At 44.9% G+C, this 16551-nt stretch overlaps 2 protein-coding genes across 6 annotated transcripts in view; one reads left to right on the top strand and one right to left on the bottom strand.

Moving 5' to 3' along the window:
* The window catches only part of n4bp3 (NEDD4 binding protein 3), a 74484-nt gene extending 71875 nt beyond the window's left edge, over nt 1-2609 (bottom strand). For 3 of the 5 annotated variants that reach the window (XR_006769828.2, XR_006769829.2, XM_045717928.2), the window contains exon 1: nt 2390-2608. Coding sequence is in view for 1 of the 5 variants with exons in the window: in XM_014198743.3 (XP_014054218.2) it covers nt 2390-2401 (12 nt within the window). In the remaining 4 variants the exon portion in view is untranslated. Of the gene's footprint in view, nt 1-2389 lie in introns of all 5 variants that reach the window. The other 2 variants (XM_045717931.2, XM_014198743.3) reach the window with 1 other exon arrangement.
* Nucleotides 2610-9644: 7035 nt separating this feature from the next.
* Nucleotides 9645-13069, top strand: LOC106604309 (forkhead box protein I3-B). The gene is made up of 2 exons (XM_014198821.3): nt 9645-10431; nt 11365-13069. Exons 1-2 carry the CDS (start codon nt 9840-9842, stop codon nt 11931-11933), a joined length of 1161 nt encoding a protein of 386 aa, XP_014054296.1. The 5' UTR covers nt 9645-9839; the 3' UTR covers nt 11934-13069.
* Nucleotides 13070-16551: the final 3482 nt, after the last annotated feature.

Raw genomic sequence — 16551 nt, 5'->3', positions numbered from 1 at the left:
GAATAGAGGAGAGGAGAGGAGAGGAGAGCTAGTGGTACTGCTGCTGTGCTGAGAGGAGAGGAGAGGAGCAGCTAGTGGTACTGCTGCTGTGCTGAGAGGAGAGGAGAGGAGAGGTGCAGCTAGTGGTACTGCTGCTGTGCTGAGAGGAGAGGAGAGGAGAGGTGCAGCTAGTGGTACTGCTGCTGTGCTGAGAGGAGAGCTAGTGGTACTGCTGCTGTGCTGTGCTGTGCTGTGCTGTGCTGTGCTGAGAGGAGAGGAGAGGAGAGGAGAGGAGAGGAGAGGAGAGGAGAGGAGAGGAGAGGAGAGGAGAGGAGAGGAGAGGAGAGGAGAGGAGAGGAGAGGAGAGGAGAGGAGAGGAGAGGAGAGGAGAGGAGAGGAGCAGCTAGTGGTACTGCTGCTGTGCTGAGAGGAGAGGAGAATAGAGGAGAGGAGAGCTAGTGGTACTGCTGCTGTGCTGAGAGGAGAGGAGAGGAGAGGAGCAGCTAGTGGTACTGCTGCTGTGCTGAGAGGAGAGGAGAGGAGAGAAGAGGAGAGGAGCAGCTAGTGGTACTTCTGCTGTCCTGAGAGGAGAGGAGCAGCTAGTGGTACTGATGTACAGCACAGCTGTTTATCAAAACAAGTGGAGGGTGGCTGTTCTTTTCTTCCCCAAATCCCGGATTGCCCCTTTAATGTTATGACTAAAGTAACAGGGTATTGAAATTACAAGATGTGCCTTTAATAAGCTACCTTGCTGGTTAACGTGTTTCCTTCTCATCAAAAGATTTGTAAGAGCAAATAGCTGTCTGAGGGACAGGGAGATATCAGCCATGGTCTCTCCTAGCGGTCTCTCCTTAAATCTTCGGGGGAGGCATTTCTGGAGAGAGTGAGGAGTCCAACCAGAGACTGCATGTAGTTCGTCACTTCTCACCTGACAGTGTGTGTGTGTGTTTGTGTGTTCCATCAATCAGCAGTACTCTCTCAGCCCTCTACTCCCAAAGCTCATTACCTCACCATGACCAGGCTTGTTGTCAGTGAGAACCCCTTCAGCTAGCTATCTATCCAGCCAAGCTACAGGTCAGTATATTCAGATTATGTCAAAGACATAGGAATGTTATCAATACAAAACATAGCTGCTGTGTTTCGTTTGAGATAGAGAGCGCGAGAGAGAGAGAGAGATACAGAGAGCGAGAGAGAGAGAGCGATAGAGAGATACAGAGAGCGATAGAGAGAGTATTCTGTGAGTGCAGTGTACACATTGTACCCAAACATTAACAGCAGATCACATCACTGTCTGACTCTGAACACTGCAGGGGCACCACGGGGCACCACAGACCACCTACAGCTGCCAGCGGAGATGGATGGAGCCCAAAACACTAAGGCTGACACACACACACACACACACACACACACACACACACACACACACACACTTCACCAGAGAGGAGTTGTGTTGTTGTAGAGGTCAGGCTCAAATAAACTGTTTTTTTGGACCATCAAAAATACATTAAATGGAACCTATCTGGCAGAAATGCAACATGTCTGATTTTCTAGCATGATACGTGGACCATTAATATTATAATGTATAAAATGCCATTTTTCAGGTACCAACGTCAACAGTGGTTCAGGCGATTCGAGTCCACAAAGCTGGAGAGACGTGGGCTGCACTTCGCTTCCTTCATCTATTTGCTCAATAAAACCGGTCGGAATCCTGTAAAATTAGCAGGATGACTGAGTAGTTCCAAATGAAGTAGGGGGTCCGACGCATTCCAGGCCCCGGCAGTGAGTTGTGAATATGAGTTAAACAAAGAGAAAGGAGTAATCATGTAACTAACTGGTTATAAATTGCAGATGTAATTTGGCGATATTTGCTGGACACTGGCGATCAGCCTCGATTACGGTGTATTTCATATTTTATTGGCTAGGCTAAATGAATCGGCACCGTGCATGTTCGACAGGGACATCGGTATGTGGGTAAAGTAACTGCAAAAACTTCTGAATAGTATGTCAATTAGCCAGTGATCTAACCTGTGTAAAACGTCAGTTATAAGAAGAACGTAGGTCAACCCTTACGAAAAAAAAGATTGCAATCAGAGTGCGGTATAACTGCAGAATGCAGTATAACTGCGGCATGCTGCAAATACTGCGTCCAAAATAACACAGTTGTGTTTACTTCAGTAATTTTGCAGTGTAACTGCAGTGACAGTGCTGTTTAACTGCACTTAAACAATCTAATTCTGCAATTACTGCGTCCAAAATACCACAGTCGACTGCAGTTACTGCACTTTTACTTCAGTTTCAAAACGGCAATCTTTTTTAGTTAGGGAAAACTAGTAAACATTTGTGGTTGTGGGAGCAGCGTGTATTCTAGCTGCTGCAAGTGCAAGACAAGAAAATCCAAATTGGCGCTTACCATATTTTGCATGCAGATTCTTTCTCAGGCAATAGATGTTTCGTGTGGTAGCCAATCAACTGAATAGCTATCAAATCTGTTGTATAAAGTTGGCATCTCTCGGGACTTTGCAGAGAAGGCAGATTTTTCGCTATGGCCACTGCAGAATGAACCACTGCCGCCTGCCTGCTCGTTGTCTCTTTCCCTCTCTGTGATTTGAACTGACTGCGCAGAGGTTAGGGAAGGGGGAGGCTTAGGGAGGAGGGAGAGAATGGAACCCGGCCTGTCCCGTGCTGTTGCTTGGAGTATAAACTGGAACACTGGCGCCACTTAGTGGCAGAATCATTCATTGCCAGGCATTTGGGAAAGGACCATCTCAACCATCTCAACATACAGTACCATACAGCAGGGTTTCCCAAATTCGGTCCCGAATCGCGGCAAAGGTAAGAATCTCTGGATTAAATATCTAATGTTAGTTAAATGTATTAATGAATACATTGGCTACATTTCTTTACATTTGCAATTATGTGAACTGTCTTGTGTAAGTTTTAAATTGACACAATACCTGTTAGCAAAGATGTCAGCTAGAGGTGACGTGCAGAAGCTTGCTGGGATTTGTAGTCTTGCATGATGTCTACTTTGATCCTAAGTAGCATTTTCGATTCTGAGAATAAATAAAGCCAAATATATTGATAAAAGTAACCTTGTCCGAGAGAGATTTAAATGGTTATCAAAACGTTACGCCAGGGGAAGTCTACACAAAACACAGCCATTATTTCTAAAATTCCCTGTGGGTAAAATGAATGGTGGAAAAAACGGTTGGAAGCATTTCCCTGTTTGACCACTAGGGTTGGGGTCCACACAATACACAATACAAAACCACTAGGGTTGGGGTCCACACAATACAAAACCACTAGGGTTGGGGTCCACACAATACAAAACCACTAGGGTTGGGGTCCACACAATACAAAACCACTAGGGTTGGGGTCCACACAATACAAAACCACTAGGGTTGGGGTCCACACAATACACAATACAAAACCACTAGGGTTGGGGTCCACACAATACAAAACCACTAGGGTTGGGGTCCACACAATACACAATACAAAACCACTAGGGTTGGGGTCCACACAATACACAATACAAAACCACTAGGGTTGGGGTCCACACAATACAAAACCACTAGGGTTGGGGTCCACACAATACACAATACAAAACCACTAGGGTTGGGGTCCACACAATACACAATACAAAACCACTAGGGTTGGGGTCCACACAATACACAATACAAAACCACTAGGGTTGGGGTCCACACAATACACAATACAAAACCCATGGAGATCCTATAATTCACTATTCTATATGCATTCTATGTAGTTCTATTACAAAACCTACCAAACACACCCAAATAAAGTGGGATAAAGTTCCTAAGATTCTTAACAGTGTTGTTCCCTGCTGTGTGTATGTATGTGTGTGTGTGTGTGTGTGTGTGTGTGTGTGTGTGTGTGTGTCTGCAGGGTATAGGCTTGGACCCTGGGCGGTTTGGAAGACTGGTGACCAGAGGCAAGTTAACAAGGTCAGGAACACCCCTCCCCTGGTGTTCCTCACTGACACACAAACATACGCACACGCACGCACACACACACCAGTCTGGTGGGAGGAGCTATGAGGACAGGCTCATTGTAATGAATGGAACACAGTTAAACATTTGGTTTCCATGTTTGATGTAGGACCATTCCATTCCAGTCTTAACAATGAGCCCCTCCTTCTATAGCTCTTCCCATCAGCCTCCTCTGACACACACACACACACACACACAGTGTGTATCAACGTAGTGGTGTGTGTTTCAGGATGGAGTGTTTCTGGTGAGGGACAGTTCCAAGGCTCTTCTGAGCAGTCCTACACCCTCATGGTGCTGAACCAAGGCAAGGTCTACAACATTCAGATACATCACCATGGCAACACATAACACCTGGGCACCGGCCTCATGGGTAGCGAGGTAAACAAACAGCCTCCTCTCTGCTCCGTCAAGGGATTCCTTCACAAACAAGAATTCTACTTCTTTTTTTCAATCATTTTATTGAACAGATAGTGAGAGGATGACAGTGGGAAAAGATAGAGGTCGTGTACCTATACCGAGACTGATGAAGGCTGCGTCATTACTAGACCAGCCCGGGGAATTCAAGACTGTTCAGCATAGCATACAAATGCAATTAAACATTGGTCTATCTTTCAGGCACTTTTATCTAAAGGAGCTTAGACTTTACAAACAGATCTGGGACGAGGCTGTAGGGTTTATTGGCTGTGCAAGGAGAAACGCCACCCACTTGTTGACTTGATGCCTTAATTCATCATAAACTAACCAATGGGCCTTTCCATTCTATACTGCAGCAGAGTTTCGCAGGAGTGAAAGAGATGATAGACCACACCACACACACCTCTGCTGCTCATAAACATGGAGAGAGGACCTGGAGCACAGAGCCAGTGCTGCCTGCTGCACCCTGCACCACTCTGACCAGAACCAGCAGCGCAGGAGACACTGTGTGTGTGTGTGTGTGTGTGTGTGTGTGTGTGTGTGTGTGTGTGTGTGTGTGTGTGTGTGTGTGTGTGTGTGTGTGTGTGTGTGTGTGTGTGTGTGTGTGTGTGTGGCTGTGTCTGTGTGTGTGTGTGTGTGTGTGTGTGGGTAGGGAGATGCACAATGGAAAAAATATGACATAAAGTAGCTTTTATTGTGTAGTAGCCAATTCACAGTTGAAGGTTTATTTTTATGTTATAAGGTTAATGTTTGAAGTTGCACGTCAAGTTAAATGTAGTGAAGTTGTATACATTACACTGATCTTGATCTATCATTTTTCAGTTTTGATCATTAAACTCAGAGAATAAATGTCAAATAAAATAAATGTATGTATGGACTATTTCCTGTTGAGCCTATCCAGTTTTATAACCCACCCTCTAACTCTACTTTCCTCACACACATGCTTTCTCCTCTTCTCTTAATCTTCTCCTCCTCCTTCACATTTCCATTTTCTCCTTCTTCCTCTTCCTTTTCCTCCCCCTCCTCTTCTACCTCCCCCTCTTCTACATCCCCCTCTTCTTCCTCATCCTTCCCCTCCTCTTCTACCTCCCCCCTTTTACCTCCTCCTCTTCCTCCCCCTCCTCTTTGACACCCCCCTCTTCTTCATCTTCTTCCTCCCTGTCTTCCTCCTCTTCTACCTCTTCCTCTACCTCCCCCTCCTCATCTACCTCCTCCTCTTCCTCCCCTCCTCTTCTACCTCTCCCTCTACCTCTTCCTCCCCTCCTCATCTACCTCCTCTTCCTCCCCCTCTTCTTCTTCCTCCACTTCTACCTCCCCCTTCTTCCTCCTCTTCTTCTTCTACCTCCTCCTCTTCTTCCTCCTCTATATATTATTTTCCTTTACTTTTCCATCTTCATCCTCTCCTCCTCCACCTCCTCTCCTCCCTCCCTCCTCAGCCTGAGGTCAGCTTGGGCCAGGTCACCCCCTGGTCCATTCTGTTCAGAGAGGCCATCTTTTCTGGCTGGCTGAAGCACACGATCAGGTCACACTGTCTCAGCTTGGTCCTACCTGTGATACACAACAGAAGAACATCTAATATATTCCTGTTCAAACTAAATCCAATCCAATACAAAAGGAGAGCTGAATGATTTTCTTCTTATAGGAAACAAACAAGAAACCCCATAAGAAAATCAAGTGGGGAAATGTCTACCAGTTCATTATGTATAATAAGATACAGATGATAATCTCTGAGATTAAGATGTCATATTATTGTTGTGTTCCAGGGACATATGTTTAATGTGTCAGTGTCCCTGTGCAAAACCAAGAGTATCCATCTCTCTCTCGCTCTCTCTCTCTGATCAAACAAAGCTCCTCATGTTTTCTCTGGCCTGGAGGCTTGGTGAGACACAGAGATCTCTAGTTGATATGTTGTCTAGTCAGACAGCGCGGCATGATGGGAAGGATTACTGCAGACTGACTGTTGTGTCCCAAATGGTACCCTATTCCCTATATACTGCCCTACTTTTTACCAGGCTCCATGTCTCTGGTCAAAAGTAGTGCACTATGTAGGGAATAGGGTGCCTTTTTGGGACACAGCCTCACTGTTGTAGTGATGAACGCTTGTTTGCCAACTATCCGTCTCCCTTGGCAGAGACACAGCTTCATGTCTTCACATCAAATCATCTCATAATCAGCCTGCCTGTCATAGCCTAGACACATGTCCCCATATCTAACACATCAACTGGGGGCCCATCCTATCTAAAGGCCATCGATAAGCCACATGCCAAATTCTGACATGTTGAACATCTGAACATCATGGCTGAATTGCACAGCGGTTCGTTGGCTGGCGGGTCGAAATTCTATTTTGGACGCGCAGGAGGACGCATTTCAGAGGTAACACAACAGTTACATCACTCGATATGCATAGTATCTACACATTAGAACGCTGATTGAGTCCCAAATGACACCCTATTCCAATAGTGCACTACTGTTGACCAGAGCCCTACAGACATACGTACATGCCAGTCTGTCCAGACAGACATGGAGTCCAGCCCCTTCAGAATGTGGTCCAGATCAGTAGTCACCCTGTTCTGTGCTCCTCTCTCTTCCCTCCATCTGAAACACCAGTCAACTAGATTCCATTCAGTCAGTACAACAAAGTCATGTCAACCTGCGTGGTCACTGATTCACATAGAAATCCATATAGTAGCCTGGTATATTCATTTGAATAAAGGTCGGAACATCAGACACTCCTAGTGAAGTATGCATCTCTGTTAGTGTGGTGGAGGCGGAATACCATCCACTGGATCAGGACTGGTCCGCTGCACCACCATGTCATAGGCCATCCACTTCAGCTGCACTGAAAAACCACAGGGGAGACAAGAGGGACAGGGCTACAGTGTCAGAAGTGGGCCATACTGAGTACGACTTAAAAAAACAAGGGTGAATTTACAATGAATTACACACACCCATTAACTTTTCTAAATGGAATATTAAAGAGTGGGTAGTAAATGGATAATAAGGCGATAAGAAGGTAGGGTTTAAGTCTAACACCTCGATCACACCTACTGTGTCATTGCATTTTGGTACACCAGAAGAACATTCATTTCCAATGGAACGCTGCGTTTGCCCTGCAGCATTGCGTTGCAGAGGCAGCTGCAGTGCGATCTGTGTGGTGCATACGTTGGATTTATTGAACGTTGACAGTAAGTCAAACTGTATGCGTAGTCGTAGACGGCTTGACAGAAATCGTAGCAGAACGAGAATGTTGAACTTATGTTGCGCAAATTTTGCGCAAAACCCTGTCTATGTGATCGAGCCATAAGTTAAGTAAAATGATTTTTGCTACTAACTATTTGATTTTATTCTTTCTGAAATAACAGCTATAGCTACATACATCATCATACAGAAAACCTAGATGTAAAAATATTAGAAAATTAAACAGCCTACAACATTCAAATGGTAGCGATTACCATAATACGACAACATACCTGATTGATTTTCCATGTCTTCGATCATTCTCTCTAAACCCTTGTTCAACTCCATCATCTCTTCGCCACAGTCCTTTTGATGGTCGCCAGATGAAGCCGGAGATTCGCCATCTATAAACGCGCGATATTCATATGAACATTCGAATCATAAATGAATTAACTCACCAAAACCAAGCAGAACTTAAGCACACTGAAAATGTTTCAGAAACATAGCATAATCAATGGATAAACAGCTTAGTAGGTATAATGCAAGGATGTGCTTAAGCTTAAATTTATAAACTTCAAATATATATCTTTCTTAATGTCTTTAATTGACAGGTGTACTAGCCGTTAGCTAACGTTAGTTCCGTTGGCTGGCCAGGCTAACCATTGCAAAATGTATCCAAAGTAAACTAAATGTGAAGTCAGTGAGCTTGTCAATCTTGGATAAAATAACCAACATTTGAGTACTTTAATTAAACAGGCACCTTCTTATTTATAAATATTTACAAGTGAACTAAATACTTACGATATCCGGTTATCTAGCGGCCTCTTCCTCTGTATGCCCTCGCGCACTGAGGAACAAACATGCTGCCTCATGCTGTGTGGATCACATTTTACTGGGTGCTATCACATTTTACTGGGAGCTATCACATTTTACTGGGTGCTATCACATTTTACTGGGAGCTATCACATTTTACTGGTGCTATCACATTTTACTGGGTGCTATCACATTTTACTGGGTCCTATCACATTTTACTGGGAGCTATCACATTTACTGGTGCTATCACATTTTACTGGGTGCTATCACATTTTACTGGGTGCTATCACATTTTACTGGGAGCTATCACATTTTACTGGTGCTATCACATTTTACTGGGTGCTATCACATTTTACTGGGTGCTATCACGATCACATTTCACTGGGTGCTATCACATTTTATTGGGAGCTATCACATTTTACTGGGAGCTATCACATCTTACTGGGTGCTATCACATTTTACTGGGAGCTATCACATTTTACTGGGTGCTATCACATTTTACTGGGAGCTATCACATTTTACTGGTGCTATCACATTTTACTGGGTGCTATCACATTTTACTGGGTGCTATCACAATCACATTTTACTGGGTGCTATCACATTTTATTGGGAGCTATCACATTTTACTGGGAGCTATCACATTTTACTGGGTGCTATCACATTTTACTGGGAGCTATCACATTTTACTGGGAGCTATCACATTTTACTGGGTGCTATCACATTTTACTGGGTGCTATCACATTTTACTGGGTGCTATCAATTTTTTTCCCCAAACGGAGGCGCCAGGTTCTAACAAAGTTACAGCTGAACCACTACCCTTTCATTTAACTGAGATGCCAAAAATACACTTTACAAAGTTATGGCAACAACAGACACAATTGAGGGAGAGAAGAAAGACATATTTATAATGTTTCCATCAACGGAAGCTCTAGAATTCAACAGCAATCTAGACAACTTTTTAGGTTCAGTGAAAAGGCATTCGGAAATTGTGTAGGCGGATTATCAGCAATCATACACGTTTCAAGAAATGTATATTTAATTTGAATTTTTTTATTCAAATTAACACAAAAATGGAATGAAACACATACTAAGAGTATGGGTGTATATTCCTGTGGAGAGAGGGGGCCTGAAGGAACTGGCTGACAGACACTCCTGTCAGAATCCTCACCTGGCTAAACAACCAATCAGGAGAAACGGGTGTTGCCAGGGAAACGGATAAAACCTGTGCAACAGTTGACAGTGCTGACATAGAGCGAGGGCAAGGAGTAAACAGGTAACAGATAGAGAAAGAGAGAGAGAGCGAGAGAGAGAGACATACACACACAAAGAGAGTGAGCGACAGACGAGAGAGAGAGAGAGAGATCCCGTGGGCACAACTCAGACACTGAAACAGTCATCATCTTCCAAGGACCAACACAGGTGAGAGAGAGACTAAAGACTCTGACCATGGCGTCATTCGAACCTCAGGGCCAGTCTCCTCCTTGCTGTGGCCCCCAGTTCCCCAGCCTGGGCCAGGAACCTCCAGAACTCAGCATGTACAGTGACTGCTACTATCCTCCTCCATCGCTCCCCAGCCCCCAGCGCACCCCCAACACCTCCTACGACTACAGCACCTCCTCCCCCAACCCTTACCTGTGGTTCAACGGATCCGGCATCAACGCTCCCCCATACCTGGCCACTGCAGGGCCTCCAGGTAACCCCGGGCCCCCCTTCGTCCCCCAGCACTACGGAATGCAGAGGCCCTACCTGGGGTCCAGCGGGGCGGGGGTCCCTGGGGGGGAGCTGAGCTGGTTCTCTCTGCCCTCACAGGAAGACCTGATGAAGCTGGTACGCCCGCCCTACTCCTACTCTGCCCTCATCGCCATGGCGATCCACGGCGCCCTGGAGCGGCGGTTGACCCTGAGTCAGATCTACCAGTACGTGGCCGATAACTTCCCCTTCTACAACAAGAGCAAGGCTGGCTGGCAGAACTCCATCAGGCACAACCTGTCACTCAACGACTGCTTTAAGAAGGTCCCCAGAGATGAGGACGATCCTGGTAAGACTGACTACATTATGTGTTTGTTTTACAAAAAGCCCACAAAATGAAATAACCAATCAATCTAAGGTATGACAGTATTTGATGGTTGAATTATTCATTTTGAATCTAACCTTGGCACCCAGAACCAAATCTGTCATGACAGACTACTGTCAATCTACTGTGTATCTTTAGTCAAGTCAACAGTCTACTTTAGTTGTCATGTGTCTTTACTTTAAGTAGCCATTGTGATTGTCGTTACAGTGTGTAACAGTCGTGTGATAGAACGGCTTGTCTTTACAGTGTAACAGTCGTGTGATAGAACGGCTTGTCTTTACAGTGTGTAACAGTCGTGTGATAGAACGGCTTGTCTTTACAGTGTGTAACAGTCGTGTGATAGAACGGCTTGTCTTTACAGTGTGTAACAGTCGTGTGATAGAACGGCTTGTCTTTACAGTGTGTAACAGTCGTGTGATAGAACGGCTTGTCTTTACAGTGTAACAGTCGTGTGATAGAACGGCTTGTCTTTACAGTGTAACAGTCGTGTGATAGAACGGCTTGTCTTTACAGTGTGTAACAGTCGTGTGATAGAACGGCTTGTCTTTACAGTGTAACAGTCGTGTAATAGAACGGCTTGTCTTTACAGTGTGTAACAGTCGTGTGATAGAACGGCTTGTCTTTACAGTGTAACAGTCGTGTGATAGAACGGCTTGTCTTTACAGTGTGTAACAGTCATGTGATAGAACGGCTTGTCTTTACAGTGTGTAACAGTCGTGTGATAGAACGTCTTGTCTTTACATTATAACAGTCGTGTGATAGAATGGTAGATTAACTGTGTTTAGTAATGATAGTAGATGATGCAGTCAGTAGTCCATGTGTCAAACCCAAACACATTCTAATCTACCCCCCCCCCCCACACCCCCCTCCGTCTTTTCCTCACTCTCTCTCTTCCAGGTAAGGGTAACTACTGGACACTAGACCCAAACTGTGAGAAGATGTTTGACAATGGAAACTTCCGTCGTAAGAGGAAGAGGAAGTCTGATTCACTGTCTGGAGGAGAGGGGGAGTCAGTGGGGCTGGAGTCAGGTGACCCCAATGGCCAGGGGAGTCCCCAACCCCCCAGCAACCATGGGATCGACATGTCCCCCACGCCAGAAAGAATCCCCTCCCCTTCCTCCTCAGGTACCGCCCCTTGCCTTAGCAGCTTCCTGTCTGAGATGTCTGGAGTGGCGTCTGGGGGAGCTGTAATCGGAGGAGATTCGCTGAACCAGGCCCTGCCCATAACCCTTTCCCTGGACGGGACCCAGAGGCCTACACAGCCTGGGGGTTTTGGTAGTTACTGCCCTAGCTCAGGTGCTTCGGAGTGGGCTTCCCAGCTGCCGCCTCCCCCTGGCCTCTCCTCCTCGCCCACCCACTCCTCCCTGGGTTACAGCAGCCCCATCCTCAGCCAGTTCAATGGGCATTTCTACCCTGGCTTGGGCTCAGCAAGCATCCTATACCCACGGGAAGGCACGGAGGTCTGAAGAGACTGATAGAGGGAGAAACAGGGATGGGCAGAAGTTAGCTAGAGGTCTGAAGAGACTGATAGAGGGAGAAACAGGGATGGGCAGAAGTTAGCTAGAGGTCTGAAGAGACTGATAGAGGGAGAAACAGGGATGGGCAGAAGTTAGCTAGAGGTCTGAAGAGACTGATAGAGGGAGAGACAGGGATGGGCAGAAGTTAGCTAGAGGTCTGAAGAGACTGATAGAGGGAGAAACAGGGATGGGCAGAAGTTAGCTAGAGGTCTGAAGAGACTGATAGAGGGAGAAACAGGGATGGGCAGAAGTTAGCTAGAGGTCTGAAGAGACTAAAGAAAGAAGGAGAGTGAGAAAGAGACTTCTACCTGAGACTGAACTGAACTGTCTGCACACAAACACACACACATACACACACACACAGTCAGTTAGCGCTGACAGGGCAGGGCTCAGTTGCATGTGACAGCAGGATTAGCAGGCCTGGTTCCCACAGAAACAGCAGAGTCAGCCATGACACACAAATCTATAATTGCTGACTGTCATGACATTTTGTATATATTTGTATTTAAGTTGTGTATTTTATTGGTTACGTATGTGTTTTTATCTCTGAGTGCTTGCGTCTAAAACATTTGTTCAACATGTGCCATTGTAGAATACTGATTTGCGATGGACGGTGCAAACCTGGGTTCAGATACATGTGTATTGAGTATTTGTTATTCGAATACTTTTTTCTGTGTATTTAAGTATTTTCAAATAAACAGCTCAAAACAAATACTTTTAATTGAGCATTTGAATGGTTATTTGTGAAAAAACAAATAGTCAACCAGATTGAATTTGAAAGTATTTTCAAATATTTATTTCATATACTAATTTCAGATACCTGGGTTAAACGCATGGGAGAGTATTTGAGTCAGTGTATTTGAGTATTTCCTAATATTTTCCAAGTGTATTTACAAATACATTTCAATATTCAACTACTTGTTTTTTTTCTTCAAATAAATTCAATCTGAATACTTGTTTTGAAAAGTATTGAAAAGTAATTGAAATACCTTAAGTAGTATTTGAACCTAGGTCTGGTATGGCTTATACCAACATTGGTCTGATGTTTGTTTTTGATAAGAATAATAAAATACAGAAAAACGTTCTCTGATGTTTCATCGTCTTACTCTTTTTAACTCAGAAATAAAAAACAGTCTGACTGGCTAATGTTGTAGGGGAGTTATCTGTCTCAAATCTTTGTGAAAGATGGTTAACGGCATCAAGCCTTCAGTGAAAAATTACCCTCCTAAAACACACAGGTAGGACAGAAACAGCCCTGTCAGAGAAACGATGACCAGCGAACCAGGGAAACCTGCTTGTCAGGGTAACTCGATCCTACGGTATGATAAGGATATACTGATGGGTAGATGGATAGAAGCCTGGAGGGCTAACTGATTGTTGTAAAATGGTGAGAATCCCCATACCTCACCCCTCTCTCTTCTTTCTACTATCGCACAATAACTCACCCTCTTTCTCACAGTCCTGCTGACTGGACAAGACTTGGATTTAGGAACGGAGATAAGGAGGGGGTTGACTTTTGAGGTGAGAGAGGTTTGAGGTACTTTTCCCATGTGTAAGTTGTAGAAAACAGTAAGATATAGAGCCTGTTAGCCAGATAAAATACAACTTTGAAACATCACCCATCACCCCCTCCCAATCCCCTCCCTACCTCCATAGTGCTGACTGAAAGTTCAAATGAGCAATCACAGCTAGATGAAAAGATAATCCTTTATTGCTGCAAGGGAATTTGTCTTCCACACTAAAACAAGTTTGGTTAATGTACTACATTGGCACATATTTTGTACATGACCATCTCCCTGGTATGAACAGGTTAGAGACACTGTGGGCCTTTTTTCAATGCTAAAAGGACAAGACATTGACTACAAAAGAAAGTAATAGCAGCTGATATTTGAGTAGATTTTGTATTACTTCTACTGAACCTAACACAAACTATACAAAGTAAATAGTTCGAATCTGTTGTACAATCAGGAGAAAATGAAATTCTAGCTTTTGGTAAGTATTAATAGTATGGATAGTCTGTTCAATATATTTGTAGAGAAATTGGTATCCAAATAAACCCTTTTGATACATTTCCGTCTCTGGCACCGTAGGCTTTTATTTACCCAGAAACACCGGCAGCATGACTGTTATGTACAGTGTCCACACAGAGAGGAACAGAAACACTGACAGCATGACTGATGTACAGTGTCCACACAGAGAGGAACAGAAACACTGGCAGCATGACTGATGTACAGTGTCCACACAGAGAGGAACAGAAACACCGGCAGCATGACTGATGTACAGTGTCCACACAGAGGGACAGAAACACCGGCAGCATGACTGATGTACAGTGTCCACACAGAGAGGAACAGAAACACCGGCAGCATGACTGATGTACAGTGTTCACACAGAGAGGAACAGAAACACCGGCAGCATGACTGATGTACAGTGTCCACACAGAGAGGAACAGAAACACCGGCAGCATGACTGATGTACAGTGTCCACACAGAGAGGAACAGAAACACCGGCAGCATGACTGATGTACAGTGTCCACACAGAGAGGAACAGAAACACCGGCAGCATGACTGATGTACAGTGTCCACACAGAGAGGAACAGAAACACCGGCAGCATGACTGATGTACAGTGTCCACACAGAGAGGAACAGAAACACCGGCAGCATGACTGATGTACAGTGTCCACACAGAGAGGAACAGAAACACCGGCAGCATGACTGATGTACAGTGTCCACACAGAGAGGAACAGAAACACCGGCAGCATGACTGATGTACAGTGTCCACACAGAGAGGAACAGAAACACCGGCAGCATGACTGATGTACAGTGTCCACACAGAGAGGAACAGAAACACCGGCAGCATGACTGATGTACAGTGTCCACACAGAGAGGAACAGAAACACCGGCAGCATGACTGATGTACAGTGTCCACACAGAGAGGAACAGAAACACCGGCAGCATGACTGATGTACAGTGTCCACACAGAGAGGAACAGAAACACCGGCAGCATGACTGATGTACAGTGTCCACACAGAGAGGAACAGAAACACTGGCAGCATGACTGATGTACAGTGTCCACACAGAGAGGACCAGTAAGCAGGAAAGAGCTTTAGGACTGCTCCCCTTATCTGCAGTCTCCCCCTATCCCCAGCCTTATCCTCATCTTAATTCTGCTGTTAGGTCTGTCTTGATGGTTAGTAATTGTCTTCCTGTATTGATTGTATTGTTCTCAGAGGCATATCTACTGTAATCTAATCTAATCTATCTACAGTGGGGGGGGAAAGTATTTGATCCCCTGCTGATTTTGTACGTTTGCCCACTTACAAAGAAATGATCAGTCTATAATTTTAATGGTAGGTATATTTGAACAGTGAGAGACAGAATAACAAAAGAAAAAAAAGAAAAACGCATGTCAAAAATGTTATAAAATGATTTGCATTTTAATGGGGGAAATAAATATTTGACCCCTCTGCAAAACATTACTTAGTACTAGGTGGCAAAACCCTTGTTGGCAATCACAGAGGTCAGACGTTTCTTGTAGTTGGCCACCAGGTTTGCACACATCTCAGGAGGGATTTTGCAGATCCTCTTTGCAGATCTTCTCCAAGTCATTAAAGTTTCGAGGCTGACGTTTGGCAACTCGAACCTTCAGCTCCCTCCACAGATTTTCTATGGGATTAAGGTCTGGAGACTGGCTAGGCCACTCCAGGACCTTAATGTGCTTCTTCTTGAGCCACTCCTTTGTTGCCTTGGCCGTGTGTTTTGGGTCATTGTCATGCTGGAATACCCATCCACGACCCATTTTCAATGCCCTGGCTGAGGGAAGGAGATTCTCACCCAAGATTTGACTGTACATGGCCCCGTCCATCGTCCCTTTGATGCGGTGAAGTTGTCCTGTCCCCTTAGCAGAAAAACACCCCCAAAGCATAATGTTTCCACCTCCATGTTTGACGGTGGGGATGGTGTTCTTGGGGTCATAGACAGCATTCCTCCTCCTCCAAACATGGCGAGTTGAGTTGATGTCAAAGAGCTCCATTTTGGTCTCATCTGACCACACCACTTTCACCAGTTGTCCTCTGAATCATTCAGATGTTCATTGGCAAACTTCAGACGGGCATGTATATGTATTCTTGAGCAGGGGGACCTTGCGGGCACTGCAGGATTTCAGTCTTTCACGGCGTAGTGTGTTACCAATTGTTTTCTTGGTGACTATGGTCCCAGCTGCCTTGGGATCATTGACAAGATCATCCCGTGTAGTTCTGGGCTGATTCCTCACCGTTCTTATGATCATTGCAACCCCACGAGGTGAGATCTTGCATGGAGCCCCAGGCCGAGGGAGATTAACAGTTCTTCCCTGTGGCTCAGTTGGTAGAGCATGGTGTGTGCAACACCAGCATGGTGTGTGCAACACCAGGGTTGTGGGTTTGATTCCCACAGGGGGCCAGTACAAAAAATAAAAATACAAAAAATAAAAATGCATGAAATGAAATGTATGAAATGTATGTATTCACTACTGTAAGTCACTCTGGATAAGAGTGTCTGCTAAATGACTAAAATGTAAATGTAAGTCCCAG

The sequence above is a fragment of the Salmo salar genome, chromosome 05, assembly GCF_965601325.2.
Source record: "Salmo salar chromosome 05, fSalSal1, whole genome shotgun sequence".
In the NCBI taxonomy this organism is placed as follows: Eukaryota; Metazoa; Chordata; class Actinopteri; order Salmoniformes; family Salmonidae; genus Salmo; species Salmo salar.
The sequence above is the reverse complement of the archived record's forward strand: the minus strand, read 5'-3'. Positions and strand labels throughout refer to the sequence as shown.

Coding starts and splice junctions, on each gene's coding strand:
- LOC106604309 (XM_014198821.3), top strand. CDS start 9,840: ATGGCGTCATTCGAACCTCAGGGCCAGTCTCCTCCTTGCTGTGGCCCC. Junction 10,432..11,364: donor CAGAGATGAGGACGATCCTG/GTAAGACTGACT, acceptor TCTCTCTTCCAG/GTAAGGGTAACTACTGGACA.